An 18806-nucleotide genomic window follows, 5' to 3' on the forward strand; every position below is an offset into this window, starting at 1 on the left:
AGCCTGCTAATGCACTTAAAAGATTTACAGGAACCAATTATCACCCTTTATGCCACCCACTGACATCAATTATTTCTCAAATTTAAGATGATGACAAAATGTTTTAGAAGCCACTTTTCTGATCCGCCGTCTCCCTCCAGCAATGCTCTGCGCCGACAGCGCTGTCCTGGAGCACTCCTGATGAAAGCCTCCTCGCTGCACCCAGCAGCAAACCCGGCGGAGCGCTGGGAACTGCTGCAACTGCTGCGAGGAGCTGATGGAGACGGCAGAACGACGCCTGACACCGAGCTGGCTGGGCTGGGAAAGGTGTCCCACGTCTGGAGCTGGCCGTGCTGCTGTCTCCAGCCCTGCTCCTCCAGCCCTCAGCCATGCTTTGCTGCGGTACCTGTTCCCGGCAGGAGTTACATCAAATCGGGTTTCTTTCCAGAGGCTTGGGGTGTTTTCACCTCTGCCCACAGCTTGTGGAGCTGCCACCTGAAAACGTTTCTGGCTTTCCTTGCTTTAGGGTACCTTAAAGGCCAGGGCTATTAACACACTAAACAGTCGGGATCGTTGTGTGAGCCTGGGTTACAATTTGGTTTTCTTACCCCAAACGGTCCCCCCAGGTGCAACCAGGGACAGCCGCGGCCAGGAGAGTCCTCATCCCCGATACCACCGGGGTGGCTGAAAACAGCCCCGAATCTGCCCCCCGGGCACTGTTTTGCCTCAGAGAGGTGCCTCTGGTGCACCCTGAACACCTCGTGCTGGTGGTACACCGCTGGGAGGTGGGGGCTTGCTGCCCCGGGCCCTCACGCACTGCTCCAGTGACTCCTCGTGCAAGGAGGAATCCAAGCAAACAGCCCCTGAACTATGAATGGGCCGAGCTTTTCCCAGAGCCCAGCAGCCAGCAGGGCAGTGTGGGGCAGTTGTGGGAGGGGAGAGACCCACACGTGTGCGTGGGGGGATGGCAATGCCACCGCTGTCACACGCAGGGGACGAGTGGCAGAGGGCTCCGGCGAAGCCTCTGTACCTCAGCAGCCCTCCTGGCTGCGGGGAAGGTGCTCAAAAAGGGGGGTTCCGGGCTGGTGACTAAAGGAAATGGATCCCACTATATAAAGGACAGGGCTCTGTGCATCCTCCTGTGAGCTGCGTTTGGGAAACATCCCCCCCAGGGGAAGGTGGCCCCTCTATGTCCCACTGGTCCCCACCACAGCCATCCCCAACACAGCATCCTTGGGCCAGCTGCACCGGGGTGGCACTGAAGGAATCACCCCAAATCTCTAAAACGCTGCCTCGGGGGAAAACGGGGTCCCCACGTCCTGGAGAAGGGAACAGGGAGCGATGTGCTGGGCTGGGGCAGCCTCTGGCCTCCTGGCTCTCCAGCCTCTGCTTGGACGAGCGCGTCTTCCCCGGGGATCCTGCACTGACTCTGGTTTATTCCATGCCTACTTGACCAACCTCACCTCCGCCGAGGGAGGTATGATCTAATTAGCACACAGACATATCTCAAGTATGCAGTGATGAATTCCCCCTGGAGCTTCAAAAGCAATAAATGTGACCTTTGCATGTTCCTGCCATAAAATAACAGGAACACCTCCAGCTCCCAAGATAGAAACTGTGGTGGGCATATGTGAGCAGCATACACCATATGGATTAAGTCAAGGGAATACTGAGAAACTCGTATTCTGCCTTCAGCAAAATTGATTCCGGCAACGTTTTTAGCAATTTCTTCAGGATTTTCCGTGTGTTTTTATGAAGTGCCGATCACTGCAAAGGGATCTTTCAGCCCAGGGCTTTGAAGTCTGCCTAGCCCCACTCTTACAATAGCTTTGGATTTAGCGGAGATCACCAAATACAGCATAAAATCTTAATTTAAAAAAAATGAAGACTTAATGGCATGGCTTCTCTCTGCGCTGCTGCGGGTGACATGTGCATAAATCTGCTCCGAGGTTTCACTCCAACAACTTCAAGACCCACTTCTTTCACCGTCTCCTATTGCAGCAGCAACAAATAAAACATTTAGGCTTCCTTAAATATTGATTTCATCTCCAGCACACGGAAGCCCTTTAAGCAGTGCCTTTCTCCCCAGGCACAGCCCCCAGCTACTGAAACGTGTTAGCGGCCAGGGGTTAAAGCCACTGCAAGCTGCTTCGCACGGAGCAGCTCCTGCTTTTGGGAAAGGGAAAGGCTGCCCACCTCACCCAGGGAGGAGCAGCAGGCTGCGGATCGCCGGAGCTATCTGGAGGTTTATCTGATCCCGGTGATAAAATTCCATCTCGGGGGTGACCTAAAAAGGACTGGAAAAGGCATGTGCTATGCGCTACGCGGATCAGCGCCGCTCGCAGCACGGATGAGCTAATAGGTGTTTTCCAGCTCTCCTCCCCACCACCCCTCCAGAGCCAGTCAGAGATCACGCTCCTTCTCTGTCATGAAATATTTGGAGGATGACACACTGTGCCCAAGCACTGCCCAGTGACAGCAGCTCAGCCGAATGCCCAGGAGGAATGTAAACTCCTGCCTATCGCTCCACGCTGGGAGATAACTTCTGACTTCTCCGAACAGGAGGAGAGGCAGCAGATCTCCAGTTAAATCCTGTTAATGATCTCAGAGATTAGCAGAGCTCGTTTGGAAATCTCACTATGTCATTAAAGTCGAGGGCTTCCGGGAGAAAGCACTATTTATGGACCACCTCCAGACCAACCTAGGCATGCAGCAGGCTTCTGGATTAGGTGCTGAAGGGCACAAGCCCCACGTTCCCCTCCTGTTGCAGACCAGAAGCACAGATCCGTCCCTGTATGAGGCAGAGGAGGCTGAGCCTCCAGCCCAGAAGGCCCAGGAGGTGATCAGTGATGGATTTTCTGTTCTGACCAAGGGAGCTCAATACAGAGCCTCGGCAGACCCAACTCTCTCCTCTACGCACACCAAATCCCATCAGTTATATTGACAGAAAAATGTGTCGCCTGGGCAAAAAAAATCAAAACTCACCAAAACCTGGGTGAAACAGGTGAAAACCTGTGGAAAGTGCTCCGGAGCCAGCCCTGCTGGAGAGGTGGGGGCACTGGGGGACAGGGCGAGCTCACTCACTGCTGCAGGCTGCGGCGTTCGCAGTGGATTTCACACAGCAAACACTGTTTTCCCAAGCTGCCGGCATATTTAAGGCTCAGACAGTAATTACAGAGCTCTTCCAGCAACTGAAATGGACTGGAGAATCTGCTGACGGACAGTGAGCCTCCTTGCGTTACCGCTGCTGCAGTCCCCCGGGTTTGTTATTACCATCTGCGGTGGGTTATTACAGAGGACTCGGGGGCTTCATCGGACCCCGCGGTCCCATCCAGCCCGGTGCTGTACACACCCCCCCAAAGGACCATCCTTGTGGAAGCTGACTGCCTGAAAAATGGCAGGGAGCTGCAGGAAGAAAAATGCCACTCGCTCAAAATCGCACAGGGCATCGGTGGCAACGCACCCAGTGCCACCCAGCACCGACGGCTACGACGGTGCTCAGGCTCTCCTCCTGAATCCAACACCGCTGCTGGCAGAGCCAAGAGCCTCTCGCTGACACGGCTCGGTACCTGCGAGCAGGGGAAGGAGGCGGCCGGCGCACATCTGGCTCCCCGAGCATCCCCGCCTGCTTCCCCCCCCCTTCGGCGGCACCGGGCTCAGCCTTCGAGTGATCAATCAGCGCGGGGGGCTCCCCATCTGAAAACCATTTAAGGCACTGCGTCTGTAAGTGAACACTTTGAAGAAATAATAAAGCGAGCCAAATTTAACCCGGCGGAGCTGGAGGAGCCAAATCTCTGCCCGCTTGCCTTTCTGGAGACGTATGAAGTTCGTACAAGGGGGAAGTGGCTAGAAGTGAGGATTTCATCTCTGCCACGCCGAGCTCCATCCCGGTCAGCAGTGCACCATCCTGTCTGCCCCAGCACTCGCTGACGTGCTCTGTGCCACCCTCAAAGACCTTTGCAGCCCGGAGTAACGCTCTGTGCAGGCACGTTTCAGCTTCCACTGCGCCCTAAATGCGAAAGTTTTATCGCTCTGTCACTCCGACCTGTGCAGCAGCAACCACCCCGCAGCAGCCCTGCCCTGCCAAGGACTGGAAAATCTCTCCACGGTCTGGCAGCACCGCACGCCCAGTGCCTGTGCCAACGTATCTGCCCAACAGACCATGCTAAGCAAAGCGCCGGGGGGCAAATTCCCAGCCGAGTTACCTGCACCCAGCACTAATGGATTTAAAAATGTGCGGTGATAGAAGAGCAGTAACGCAGGCAACATTATGCTGAGGTATTTAAAGACAGCTTGGAAGGGAGAGAAAACCCAGGACTGGCACTTTGGAGAATCTGAGGTTTGGAGTGGGAAACCTCTCCTCCGGCTCCAGTTGGCTACGGCTGGAGATGTGGCCAGCCCGGGGGGGGGGTGAGTGCAATCCACGTAACCTCTTCTAGAGAGCCGGAACAAAGGTTTCTTCCTCAAGGCCTTTTCTTCCACACCATCACTTAAAAGACCTCATGCCTGCTCTGCAGGCAGCCCAGGCAGGAGGAGAAATGGCCGTGGTACTTACCCATCTCCTTGAGCTCCATGTTAACCAGCTCCAACCAGCAGGCATCGAGCTCGTCCAGGTCGTAGCGGCTCACTCCCTGCAAGTACGTCCTTGTGGCTTCCGAAATCTCAGAGCCGGGCAGGCTGCTCGGCGAAACCGGCGAAGGCGAGTTCTCCAGCTGGGGAATGATCCTGGAAGGAAAGGAGAGGTTGAGAAAGAGCCACGGCTCCCAAAAGCCTCCCGCTAGAAGCCCAAGGGCCCGTTTCTTGCCACCGAGGGTGCAGTCACGGCACTGACAGCCTGACTCGGGGAACACGAGCGCCGCTTGAGGCCGGAGGGAGGCGAGGAGCTGCTGAAAATGGGAAGGGAACCAGCAGCGAGTGCCTGCTGAGGTCTTAGAGGGGAGGAGGGGACCTCTGGGGTGTGTGAGGGGTCAGAGGCTGCCTCCACCAGAGGGGAAATATTTCTCGCTGCCGGTAGCGGGGCTGTGCAGCTGCCGCGCCTGAGAAGGGGAAGGGTTCGCTGCGTGCCAGGGTAAACAGGACACGGCACCAAAACAAACGGCTCGGGCTCAGTTTTTCGGGAACAGTTCTGATGTTGTCCAAGAGAAAAAAATAACATGCAAAAGCAGACAAATATCCACTCCTGACTTTGATAAAGGCCCGGTTCCCGTGGGCTAGGAGTTTTCTGTCTGGTCCAGCTGCATGCTGCCATGCCAGCTGTGATGGCGACGGCCACGAGGTCGGCCACGGCCCCCACCACGTCCAGGAGTGCTGACGGGGGAAGCTGCTGAAAAAAAGTGCCTCTGTAGAGGCTTAAATGAGCATCTGAGCATATGATGCAGGTGAATTTGTTTTTACTGGTCTGGGAATCAGGGGGTTGTTTCGTTGGCCCGTGCCTCCGTCTGCCTCAGTCTATTCCTCTCCCGAAATTGGTCCCCTAACACTGATCACTGCCGAAATAAAACGGGTATCGCTGCCACACGCAGGCTTTGACGCCGCGGCTCATTCTTCCTAAGCCACACGGATGCCTTTCACTGCGAACAAATGGGTTCCTGCTCCCCCGCACTCAGTGCAGCCCCGCGGATCAAAGGCGCCACCGGGAAGCAGCGGCTGGGAGGCTTTGTGCCGGGGTCTCTGCGGGAACTCGCTCGCTTTTCAGGACTTACACCATTTCCCTTCACGCCGGCAGAAATTAAGCCATTTGTACACTTTGCATGGCTCCTTTCTTCCAGCCCGCCTCGCAAGCATCGCCACACGCCCGCTGGCAGCAGCCTCCCTCCCACGTGCGCGGGCTCTGGAGCCGAGCGAGGCACCGTGCCCACGCTGCGCCTGCCCGCGCCCGGCCCCTCCGACACCGGGAATCCTGCCCCCTGCCCGGGATGGTGCAGGGAACCGGTGCTGGGCTGGATGTTCCCAGCCCGGTTACACCACCGTGAGCCACACGGAGAGCACAGCCCACGCTCACACACCCCAACAGCATCTGCATGACGAGGCTGCGAGACTGCCACTCGGGGAAGCGTGCGAAAAACGCCCCGAAGGGTCGTTCCCCTTCTCCATCCTTCCAAATTATGTCAATGCGGGGACACAGGAAAACGCTGCAAAGGAACACACAGGAGAACAGCAATGTGCTGCTCCACGTCGTCCCTTCCCGGTGGCTTCTGTGCCTGGGAACCCGGCTGGGCAGAGCCTGAGGGTGCAGCCCTCCTCCTGCACCGGCCCAGCCTGCGGGGCAGGGGTCTTGCAGCTTTTCTGACTGCTTGCTGCCTGACCTTGGCAAAGCAATCGACCTTTTTAGCCTTACTTTCCCCACCAGCAAATTGGAAATAAAGGTATGCCTCAATGCCCCGCGGACATCTCCAAACCTCAGCTCAGGATCTGAAAATAAGGCCAGGAGAACACAGCTCTGAGAGTCCCCAGATTTTAAAATGAGCCATCTGTAATCTAGGACAGGGCTTGGGGATTCAGGAAAGCCTGTATTTAATGCAGACAGCAGTAATAACACTGAAAGCAGGCGTGCTGCTATCGAGCTTCAGGACTCTCCTCCAAGGAGCTCCCAGCCCCCTGAAATACTCCGGGCTCCTTGGTGCCAGCAGAACTGGAACCCTCCAGCCATGAGCCAGCTCCAGGTCAGTTTTGCAAATCATCAGGCCCTGAGCACACCAGGCACTGGCCTTACAGGAGAGCTCAAAGCTGTCGAGAGGAAAATGACCCAGGGGTGCCGAATGCTCTGTTAGTGCTGTCGGAAGGAGCCGTGGGAGCGGTGCCGCCCGAGCAGCCTGCTGGTGCTGGTGCCACCAACATGCCACCAGCCACGGACACGCAGGAGGTGGCCCTGGAGGCTCTGCTCTTAGCCTGGTAAAAAAAATCACGAAGTTTAATGCTCCGTGTTGTCCCTGGGGCACGGCAGGAGTGAGATGAGAGGCGAGATGAGAGGCCCCAGCTGTGCCCAGGACGGTGGAGGGCAGCGGGTGCCCGCAGTATCCTCAGCACCAAGCTGCTGATCCGCAGCTTCACTTGGGGAGCTGGTTCCACTCCAAACGTAGTGCCTTCCCTAGATCATTTTCCCCTGCCCTGCAGCCTCCCTCAGGGCCAGCTCCAGCACGAGATTTCCACAGCGGAAAGGGAACTTGGGGCATCTCCGGGGGATTTTTCCCGTTCCTATAGAGTTTTGCTGCTTTGGCCTTTCGTCTCTGGGCTCAGTTCGAAGAGGCTATCAGAGGCGAGGCGCACTGAGCTGGGAACATGCCATCAGCCCCGGCACGCTCCAAACAAATGGTGACGGTGACAAAGGAACACCCCTGGCAGCGTCCTTCCTCCTGCTGCCCTGTGGAGACGGGGATCCCATGGGGGACCCCCAGCACAACCAGAGCATGCACAGGCAAGAGCGTGCTCCAAGGTGCCCCAAACCATCTCTCACCCTAAATGAGAGGGCGGTGGCACGGAGAAACAGCTTCGTGTAGCAAGATGTGTCAGGAAACACCCAGACAAGGGAAGATCCTGAGGCTCAGAGGCTCCGTGGTGTGCAGAGAAGAGAAAGCACCGAGCGTGACCCCTGGCTGGGAACGGAAAGCATCACGAGGCCGGGGTGACTCATAGCAGGACCCAGGAATGCTTCAAGTGCTCCAAACCGGGAAGGTGGGCAGAGGACGCACCATGCCAAAGCAGGAAACGAAAACGCTAGAGGAACAAGTAGCACGGCCACAAAGCCGACCGGCTCTGCACCGGCGCCTCGCAGAGCAGCCCTACCCTGCCCCAGCAGCAGCGCAGCTTTCAAACACCCCGAGCAGACACCTCTGCGCCAGTCCCGGGGTTGTACCCGGGCAAAAGGCCCCCTTTTACCGCAGCGAGATGGCGGAGATGCGAGCAAGGCTGTGCCCCCCGCAGCAGGGTGCAGCGCAGACGTGCGTGCGGGAGGTTCACCAGCAGCAGGACCCTGGCAGACCCCGCACAGCACCGCCCCTCAGCACCACCTGCGGGAGAAGCCTCTCCTCACCCGGCCAGAGGTGGTGTCCCAGGGACACCCCCACGCAGCCTGCCGGCATTTCGGAAAGACCGGCACCAAGCCGGAGCTTGTTTCAACGAGGGGCTGAAAATTGGGATCAGGCTGAACGGCACAGCAAGCCCGAGGACACGAGGCTGCAAGTGGGCCTCAAGGGCGCTTGAGGGAAAGGAGTAAGTGGACCCCAGCACTCCTGGGGATCGCATCCGTCCCAGGAGAAGATGACGCGGTAATAAAATACGCTCGGCGAATTCCCATGGCTAATCATCTCTGTAAACTGAATGCTTCAGCTGGCCGAAGGGAGAGCGCATCTTTTTTTCTGTATTCTCCCTTCTAATATACCAGATGGAAATAATAAACAACCCTGAACAGCGTTTCGCTTCTGAAAACGCTCCGCTTTATCACAATGAAGGCTTTAGTCAGTCATCTTCTTGCTACCTACATTCCAGTCTAAATTAGTCTGGTCCAGTGTCCATAAATAAATCAGCTTAGGAAAGTCAGTGGAAAGATAATTCTGCCAGCAACCTTCAGAGGATGCTGATACTGTTATTGCTGCCAGCTCTGCTCGCGGGGGAATTCTCCTGCGGCACACTCCAACTTTCAAAAGGCTTTCTGCAATTTAAAGGGACAATTTTCATTTGCTGTTTATTAAAATAGTATCTCGCAGGCTCTGCAGACCAGATGCCCAATCTTCTTATAAACTTAAGCTAATAGATGTTATAAGCGCGAGCGCTTCTGAACGGCGGAGCGGAGCGTGAGGCGTCAGGGAAGGCGCCTGCTGGTGTCGGGGAGAGGGGCAGAGGGCGAAGGGCTCGTGGCAGTGACGGCTGCCACCACACACAGGGCTTTGGGATCCTCAGCGCACCTGGCCCGGCTTTACCGAGGGGTGTTATGCCCAGTGATCCCACTTTTATGCCTCCTGTTGATGTCTGTAAAAGCACGAGCTAAATCCTACACTCCCAGAGCTCTGTCCGAAGAAGAAAGGGAAAGCCAAGCAGTATGAAAGAGGTTAGGGTTTAAATTAACCAGCCTGGGGTTGAAAATGGCACGGACCGGCTGGATGAGCGGCCCCCCAGCACCTCCAGGATGCAGGTGCTGGTGCCCACGGGTGGCTGTGCCCTCAAGAGACGATGCTGCAGGCACCACAGGCGGTGGGATGGAAGGAAACCCAAAACCAGAGGGTAAGAGTGAAACCCGGGGCATGGAGCAGAAGCGGCAGAGGCGGCCGGTCCCATGAGAAAAGGAAGAATTTGCAGGATTTCCTGACCGGAGCCAAAACCCCTCGAGATTTGGCCACCACCGCTGCAGACCCACAGCGATGCCCGTGTACAAACCGGGGCCGCGGGCGCAGGATCAGCCCCGGGGGGGCAGAGGTGGGGAACGGGAACCCTCGGCTGCGCCCTGCGAGTCAACGGCTTGCTCCAACCCCCTGGCACGGCGAAACACTTGACGCAGCTCTGACTCTGGATTTGGCCCCAGGAAGACGTGCCAAGCTCCTGCACCAGAAGCCCCGGCGCCCCCCCCACCCCCCCGACTGCACAAACACCATCGCTCCGTGCCACCAAGGTCCCTTTGTGCTACCCCGGGTGCTCAGGAAGGGTTAAGGCTGCTCGCAGCATCGTCCTGCCCTCCGGGTACCAGCAGCCAGTGAGGGTGGCTGCAGGTGACGTAATGCCCGGGTGGATGCGCACCGTGCGCATCGGGTCCTGTCCAAGGGCTGCCAGGGACCCCCCCGAAGTGATAGGGACCCCCCCGAAGTGACAGGGACCCCCAAAGGTGCCAGGGACCCCCCCCGAGGTGCCAGGGACCCCGGTGTCCCCCGGCAGGCGGGGACCAGCCCGGCACGGTGCGGCTGCTCCCCCCCCATCCCTTCGGCTGCTGCTTTTCTCAGCTGAACTCTGGACTCGCGGCGCTTTCCAGGCAGAGCCGATTCCAAACGATCCTTATCGGCCCTGAAGGCATTTGCAAGGGAAAATCCTCGTTTTTGGCTCCCTGGCTCCAGTCAGGGTCTGGCTGCCCGGGTTTGCAAATCCCCCCCCACCCCGAGAACCCCATTTCATTACGAAGCACGAGGGACGGGGTAGGGTGGCCCCTCGCAGGCTGCTGGCGGTGGGGATGGCTACAGGCAGGTTCTGAGCCTCGCACAGAAATGCAGCTGGGGCTCCGAATCGCAGTGAACAGGTGCAATTAGAAAAACACTCCCTTTCCCCTTCTTCAGCTCAAACCTCCTCCAGCCACAGCCCGTGGCCAGCGTGGGTCCTGCCAGGCCCCTGGAATAATGCAGTCCTCTAAGGAGAAAGTGATTCACTCCTCTTTGATGTGTTATAAAGAGAGAACAAGCGAACAGGAGGCACTAAACAGCCATCTTGTTAAAGCCGGGCAGCTTTTCCAATTTCGTTCCTGAGCTGTTTATCACCGTATAAAAAGCCTGATACTCCGCGGTCCGGGCGGAGAGCAGAGCGCTGATGCTCCTGCCTTTCTCACGTTCGTATTCCAGGCTGAACCTCACCGAGACTTAGCTCAACAGCTGAATTATTTAGGTCTCAGCTCCGAGTCGGTGCCCAGAAAATAATTCCTAAGCAGAGCGGAGGAGAGTGGCAGTAAACAAGTGCTGAGGTGCAGCAGGAGAGCCGCAGAGCCCCGTACGGAGCCCATGGCAGCCAAGAGCCGTTTTTTTTCTGCTTGACCAGACAAAGGCGGCGTCTGGGCTGCGAGCAGAAGGTGCGTGCTGCTGCTGGAGCACCCGGAGCATCCCTGCACATCTCCCCCCTTCCCTCCAGCAGCCTGGCACTGCTCTCCCCACTTCTCCTCCCCGTCAGGGCCCAGCGCTGAGTGCCAAACACAGCCACAGGTCACCGACACCCTGCTCCATCCCCTTCAGCTCCTGTAAGTCTTGGCATGGCTGCTAGTAGAGGCAGGGACACTTGATATAAAAGGACCCAAACCGTTGCTTCTTCACGTAACTTAAGCCAAACTACTAACGTTAAAGCATCTGGAGTTAATTAGCCCAGCCAGATAATGCTTCCATAATTACTTCAGCAATGCAAACAGCTCCGTTTTTATCTGTACCCACCTACTAACGGAGAGCAGAGCGCGGCGCTGCGAGCAGCCCTGCACCTGCCGCGGCTCCGAGCCCTGCGGGGCCACGAGCCCGGGATCCCCGTGGCCGCCCCCGCTCCTGCCGAGGGTGCTGAGCGCCGGGACGCTCGCAGGGAAGGTGAGGGCACGGGGCTGAGCAGTCCTCTGGGTAGCACGCTGCTGTCGCACGGGTCTCCTCCTGGCCCACGCAGCACCCAGGCTCGGCCGTTTGTTCCCCATCACTGCGTGAGCCCCAAAAGGCAAGGGAAGGGCTCCGGTGCTGAGTTGTGGGAGCACAGCACCAGGAGGGATCTGTCTGCCTGCCCTTCCAGCATCCACGCTGCTACCAAGCCACCCGTGCCCCGCTGCCTTTTCCAGAGCATCTCCGAACGCACTGAAAAACCCCAACCCTCCCAGCTCCTCTCCAAGCAGGACACCGGGAGCACGGTGCCTCCACGGACTCAGCTCGCCTCAGAACTGCCAATTTCACCTAAATCCCACGGGATTAGCAATAGCAGCGCTGAGCAACCATCCCAGTGCCGCAGCTCCCCCTGTCCCGGTCCTTTCAGCTCTCCGAGGAGCACCCGAGAGCGAGTTTCTTGTGTTGTTCACGGGGTCGCTGGGCGCACGGATCACCACGAGGTGATTTAATTACAGCTACAAGCCACAGCAATCAGATTTGCTAGAGTTTGCCCAGCTGCACGCTAAGTCCCTGGTCCTGGATGAAGAAGGGAGGTGCTTTTCTCCCAGGGCAAGGACCCCAAAGCCCGCAGCCCCCACCAGCCCCGCAGCTCCCGACACAAACCCAGCTCAGCAGGACCTGACGGGGCCCTCGGCAGGGCACGGGGCTGCGCAGGCCGACCAGCACCGGACCTTCCCCTTCCCAGCAGCAGCGTCACACAGGCAGCCCGCTGAGGTTTCATTACTGGGGAATTTGGGGCTTCTTTTTTTGCCGTTCTGCACCAAGCAAGCGCCACGGGCCAGCTGCTGAGCCCTGGGTCAGCCCGGCCGTCTCCGTCCCCACCGCGGCCGCGGGGCCAGTCGGCCTTCCTCTCCCCTCTCACGTCCCCCAAGGGCTTGTGGCCTCCACGTTCGGGCCCGGAGCAGATGGGGTTTGTATTTCTTTTGATCAAACCCAAGCCTCAGATCTTGAAAGGGAAGCGTGCCAGGATTTCTGGAGCGGAGCACAACCTCGAGACGGTCAGCCCCAGAACGGGGACAGCAGACCCAAAAACCAGCCCTTTGTAAAATCGCCACCGGGCCGTCTGCGAGCCCTGAGCTCACAGAAGTTTTCACCACGAGCCAGAGCGGATGAAAAAAAATAAAAAGAAGGGAGAAAAAAAAAAAAAAAAAAAGCCAGGCGATGTTAAAACAACAGCGCTGCTCCAAGAGCTACACAAACCGCTGCAGCATCCCGCCTGCCCCTTCTGCAGCAAAGCCCAAGGGAAGCTGCCGATGAGTCAACAGCCAGCGCGCCTCGCCGGCCGAGGGAAGGAGGGAAGGAAGCCCGGCCTCAGCCCGGCCTGGAGCTGCAGAACACAGTGTGCTGGTTCCTGCAGCGCCGGGAGCAACGCCGCCGAGAGCCCTCCCCGCGCTGGGCAGCCGCGGGGGGAGACGGGGAGGTGGCGTCCAGGCGACGCTCGTGCGGCTGCACTGCCGGGGGCCGGTTTAATCCCTTTGCTGGAGGTGCCCCCGTTATGCCCCGGGGCTTCTGGAAGGTGCCCCCAGCCCCGTTGGGGTCAGCGGGGGCTCAGGGGAACGGAGGGCAGGGATGTGCCCCCGTCCCACAGCCGGGCACCGCTTGGCTTTGCGCCCCCGCAGCGCGCTCTGGCTCAGAAACACAAATGGTTTGGCACAAACTCCCAGCTTGTCTCCGGGATGCTCCCCACGAGCAGAGCCTCTGGGTGCCTCCTGCTCCCTTCCGCCGTGGAGCAGCACCGTCCTTGGGGCTGTCGGGGAGCCAGGACGTGAATGGCACCGCATGACACCACAGCCCTGTAGTTCCTCCCGGAGATGCTGGGGCAGCTCCTCGGGCCGTGGGGCCAACAGCCGGCAGCTCCACGGCACGGCCAGCCGTGTTCCTACACCATGCAGCACAGCCAGGGCTTGCTCTGCCTGCTCTTGGGGTCCTGGGGGAGCAGAGGGGATGCAGGGGGACGGGGGGGGGAGCGAGGGGGACTGTGCCAAGTGCCCCACCGATGTGGCAGCCGCTCCCCGGCGGTGCTCCCGTCCGTGCCCCTGCCCTCTCCCCGCTCGTGTGCGCACAGGTTGCGCCTTCCTGTTGCCACAGCACTCTCTGTTTTCTGTTAAAACAGGGCCACGGCGATGACACAAGTACAGATCCGCGACGCCAAGAATATCTGGGAGCCCTGCCAGCGAGAAGCAGCCTTCCTGCTCGTCCTCCTGCTGTGTGCAAATTCACAGGAAACAGAACCTACGGCACAGAGCGATGGGGCTTAAAGTGAGCTCCAAGAGCCACCTCGAGATCCTGCCTGCATCCCCGTCAGCTCGGGGGAGGAACTGCCTGCCAAAAACGTTAAATCATTCAATAAGGAAGGAATTAGAAGCTGTACAGGTGCATCAAATCAGAGATCGGTGCCAGTGCTGCACGGAGGGATGCTCTCTGCTGCATGAGCTCGCCACGTGCTGCTGTGCCTGGCTCCAGCAGGGAGGGACGAGCCCCCCTCGGGCTCCACAAAGTTCACCCAAAGCTCCTCGTTCCCCTTTGTAAAGGGGCAGTGCCCGCACCCCGATGCTCCCGGACGTTGGGGTACCCCTGCAGTTGGTGCCACCGCTTCGCCTTGCTCAGCCCTCAGCCTCGAGCCGAGCCGAGGTGGTCCTGGTGGCATCCAGCACCCACCTGTGCCCCCTGCCAGCCTGGGGCTCAGCACCGCCGACTCAGGACGGCAATCCCCGTGCCTGGGCTCACCCGTCCTTGCAACGAGCACCCTGCCTGCCCCGGGGCTCACGGCCTGCCTGCTCCCGGCAGCCTGGGGACTCTCCAGGGATGCCCGGCACCGCCGTGACCCCAAGGTGCGCAGCCTGTCCCTCCCGGTACCTCCGCCTTTCCCCTGCTCTCACTCCACTCCAGATGGGTTTTATATCCACGCCGGAGCCCGCCAAGCTTTGGGCAACGCTCAGGCTGTACAAAACAACCCCCTTTTTAAGCACTGATGAGCCAGAAACGATTGTGGAGAGGAAACATCTGATGTCCTGCACCGCCCAGTAACCCTGCTGTGCGGGTGGCCACCGGCCCTGGGCACCAAACCAGGGGGACAGCGAGCCAAAGGATGCTCCTCTCCCCCCTTCGCCCTCCACGCAACCGCACGGCGATTTGTGCTAGCCTACAAAGCCCCCTGTGCGTTAAGGTGGCTCTTGGCGAAGGCATCTTTCAGGCGGCTGCTTTCCGGGGGAAGCATTCCTTAAAGCACAGCACTCTCCCTCCCGCCTCACCCACGGCTTTGACATTTTTCGAGCTCCAGCAAAATAAAAACGTTTCAAAATCTAATTTTCAGCTTTGGATCCGCAAAAGCTAGAGGCAACGGGCGGGTAGGAAGAGCTCGTTTCCAAGCGCCCAGGCGAGAGATGAGACGAGCAGCAGCAGCAGCTGCACACAACAACACACCTTGGGGAGGGGGGAGACGCATTTCGGAGCGGGAAGCAGCTCTCACACCCTCTGCTGCAAAACCCGCTGGGGCTCCAGCCCATCCCCTGCCCAGGCTCTGCACCCCGGGGTCACAGGAGATGGGCTCGGGATGTATTTCCCAGGCATGGCTTGCCTCCTCTCCACGGGCAGCACGCTGTTACAGTGCTGTTTTACCCCTGAGATGTGGCAGAAAGCAAAATGCCCCCCCTGGCAAGCGCGGCGGCCCCGGGGCTGCGCCAGCTCTCGCCTTGGCACAGGGGAGCTGCTGTTTCGGGCTGTAAAAAACCAGGGGCTGTGCATTTTGCTCGGCAGGGAAAGGAATTCGGATTCCCTGCATCTGACCCAGCGAGGATCTGATGTGGTTTTCTGTTTGAGGAAGGGGGAGAAGGAAGGTTCGGAAACAAAGGCGGTGGCGTGGGGTGCGGTACCGAAGTGATGGATCCCTCAGGACCAGCAAGGTCCGGTCGTTGCTGCCGGGAGGATCTGCGTGCTGGGACGGGGGCGAATCCAAGCCGTTAAAGCAGGAGCAAGGCAAATGGAGCTGTAGGGCCTTATAAAGCTGCAGGCAGAAGAAGAAACACAGCCATCTCCGTGAAAACTGCCTGATGTTTCTCCGAAGGAGGGCGACTGCAAGAGGAGGGCAAGCCGCAAGAGTTGTCTGGCCCCATAGGCAGGGAGGGGACTGTGTTTTTCATCCGTCCCTGGCTGTCCGAATGCTGCTCCCTCTATCACAGCGCTGACTGCAGTGGGAAATCCCTCGGGGCAGGGGTGCCATCCGAGGGAGAGCTCTTCGGGAGGAGCACAGCCGGCTCCGCCGTGCCTTCTGCTGTGCACTGGAGAGCTGCTGCCCCGGCAAAAAATCCTGGCAGCGTCAGCGCTGCTCATCCCCTGGGACACGCACCGTGGCCACAACCCAGGTGCAGCCACGGACACTGCTGTAAAATGAGAAAATCAGGGCCGGAGCTGACCCTCACAACCCCGAAATCAGCGAGTAGCAGCGGGGGCAGGAACAACTTTGGTGTAAAGCTCTGAGTATTTTATCAAACCGAAACGCAAGAAGGAATCGTACACGTGGAAAATACGTCCTGCGGGGAAACCGGGGATGTGGCCGCGCAACTCGAGCCTGCAGCAGCCCAGGAGGAGCAGCCAGGATCAGCAGGGCACATCACAAACCAGCTGCAGGGATTCACTGAACTGGCTGCGAGCGCTGGGGCCACTACCAGGTGTCTTTGGGAAGCCACAGAAAATGGGCCGGATTTCAGCGGAGCCAACGAAGACACGCGTCACCTGCCTTTAAACGGAAAATCCTGGGAAAAAACCACCCAAACCCACACACAGGCAAGCTGCACCAACACCTGCAGGAAATGAGAAGGGAGCAAGAAGCATCCGAGAGGGCCGGTGACCTCTGTGGTGTGCGGACAGGAGAAGGTGGGACACGTCCTGACTTAGCAGGGCTCCAGCCCTGCCTGCGGGGAGATGCTGCCAGGTACCCGTGGGCAGAGCCCCCTGCGGGGCCAGGCTTCTCCCGCACACACGGGATGTGTTTCTCCATCCCTTTAGGGGCATTCCTGCGTGGGAACAGCAGGAACTGGCAGAGCTGTGCCAGGACGCCCTGAAAACGAGGGCGTGGGGCCGAGCAGAGGTGCACATCTGCCAGGAGGGGCTCGAAGCAGGGCAGATGGCCCCAGGAGCCGGCACAGAGCTCCTCGATGCCCAACGCCACCCGTCGCACGCTGCTCTCCGGGTCAGCTTTAAAAAGGCACCTCCGGCCCCGGCAGTGCCAAGCGATCACTTTTCGGCTGGAAATAGCACCAGCGCGAGCCCTCAGCTGGGGAGCAGAGCATTTACGAGTCCAGACTGCGGTTAGCTATCAAAGGCGACTAAAAAAAGATATTCCACACGCAGGTTTTTTTTTCTTCTTCTTCTTTTTTTTTTTTTTCTTTCCTAAGGATTAAATCAACTCAACAGCCCCCTTTTACAACTTCCCTTTTGATGTGTTCAGACTCATTAAAGTTTCATTTCTTTCTCTCTTTTCCCCTGGGGAGGGGAGGGGGGGGGGGGGAAGCGTACACAAAAGTTTGCTTCATAACCGGGGGCCGGCAGCTGCAGGAGCAGCTGCTGCCGCTGCGGACAAACGGTGCCTGCGTCGGGGCCAGCGCCTGGCCCAAACCTCCCCCCCCTCCCCCGTTATCCAGGGAGCAGCACGGACCCTCGAGGACGGCCCCGTCCCCAGCACCACAACAGCACCACAACAGCCCCACCTTTTCGCCACCCGCGCAGCCGCCGCTCCCCTCTGCCAAGCGCGCGGTGCAGGGGCAGCGGCGCACCCACGGCTCTTCGCTGCCGCGGCAGCTGCTGCAGGGTCTATTTTAAACACGGTTCCCCATTTTAAAATAGCGAACCAGACTCCCTTCTAGGCCAATCGGCGGCGTCTCTACAAAGTCCCGTGGATGCCTGCCTGTTTGCCGGGCTCCTTTCCCCAGCCCTTCAATGTTTGTGCTCCCATCCCATTTTTACCACCCCGACCGTGACGTACAGCCACGGTGCTTCCAGATGGAGCCGCATCCATCAGCAGACAGATGCTGACGTTCTGGCTGGCTTTCTGGGCTTTCTGTTGTGTCTTTTTTTTTTTAAACACTCCTCTGATTTTATCAGATCTTCTCAAAATTCCCCAACCACAAGCAGGCGAGGAGCTGGCCCGCCTGGCGTGGCTCCTCTGCGCTGCCTGGGAGCGGCGCAATCACTCGGCACCGTGCCTGGCCATCCGGGGGGACAAGTGACAAAGCATCCCGCCCGGGGACAGGGAAGGTGACAGCACAACCCCCGTGGCACGGAGGGGACCCGCCGGCTTACCTGACCACGGGCTGGGGGATGGCCTCGGCGCTGGCGGGGACCTGGACGCCCTTCTCCCACTCCTGGCGCCAGGGGTCGGCCAGGACGTAGTACTCCTCCGGGCTGAGCTGGAAGGAGTCGGGGATCTTCATGGCTGTTATCAGATCCGTGCGGAAAACCTGCGCCAGGAAACAAACCACGGGGAGGGTGAGAGGCTCTGACAAAGCCCTGTGCGTGTGCTCGGGGTGGGAGCTGGGGATAACCACGGGTGACAGCGCGGCAGACTCGCCGTGTCAACCCGGAGAACTGATGGGCTACCTTCTCCTAGGGGATCGATGCTCACAGCCACTGCCTTCTAACCACATTCAGCCTTACTGGGGCAGATGCTGCTTTATTTTCTCTTGGCAGGAATGATGCTGCTGGCAGGAGAGGCGCTGCACTGCCCCGAGCACCTCTGTGCCCCCATCAGTCACCTCGCTGCCCTGGGCACGCTCCTGTCCCCACCAGGTAGAAATCCTCCCAACTTCTGCCATCCCCGCCTTCAGAAGCCCCTCCACGCGGGCTGTTCTCACACAAAACGCATTCATCTGCCTTTGGTGCTGTGTTATTTTTTTTTTTTTACTAAAAATCCCCTATGAATCATCGCTGTTAACATGCAGGCAGAGCAGCTTTCGCACAGCCACGGGCACGTCAGCGCAGCCCGCCTCGGAGGGTGACCCTGTCCCAGTTTCGGCACCGGCACGGCGCTGCCGGCAAGCTCCCTGCCCGCGGCTCGCACTTGGCTGCCTGCCCTTCTGTTTCCGAGCTAAGCTACCCCAAAGCAAGCCCATGGCGCCAGCAGCACCTTCCCCGAACCACCCGCTGCCCTGAAGCCCTGACACCAGGTGCCAGTGACTCTCAGGGCCACGGAGCAGGGCTGGATGCTCAGCTCCGAGCGCTGCCCCTTGCAAAGATCCTTGGTTGCTGCAGCTCCCCTCTGCCAAGCACTGCCACCACCTCTGCTTGCCTCTGGTTTGAAGGGATCACCTTCCTGCTTCACAAAACCCACCCCACTACCAGCAGAGAGAAATATCCGCGAGTCGAGGCCTTAAGGATGCTCCGGGTTACAGCAGCGAAACCCAGACGTGCCGCGCCGGGATCACTGGCAGGCCCTTTGGGGGCTGACTTGTGAAACTGTGCTTGCGGTGAGAGCACCAGGAGCAGAACCTGGCCAGGGCATGGCTTTGCCCCAAAAAG

The 18806-nt window shown here is 59.0% G+C and overlaps 1 protein-coding gene across 2 annotated transcripts in view; it reads right to left on the reverse strand.

Moving 5' to 3' along the window:
• The window catches only part of JADE2 (jade family PHD finger 2), a 58893-nt gene that overhangs the window by 28095 nt on the left and 11992 nt on the right, over positions 1 to 18806 (reverse strand). For both annotated transcript variants that reach the window (XM_035338529.1, XM_035338528.1), the window contains exons 3-4: positions 17592 to 17749; positions 4535 to 4704 (exon numbers count right to left, since the gene is read on the reverse strand). In XM_035338529.1, coding sequence (XP_035194420.1) covers positions 4535 to 4704; positions 17592 to 17749 — 328 coding nt within the window. The remainder of the gene's footprint in view (positions 1 to 4534; positions 4705 to 17591; positions 17750 to 18806) is intronic.

The sequence above is a fragment of the Oxyura jamaicensis genome, chromosome 13, assembly GCF_011077185.1.
Source record: "Oxyura jamaicensis isolate SHBP4307 breed ruddy duck chromosome 13, BPBGC_Ojam_1.0, whole genome shotgun sequence".
NCBI lineage: Eukaryota > Metazoa > Chordata > Aves > Anseriformes > Anatidae > Oxyura > Oxyura jamaicensis.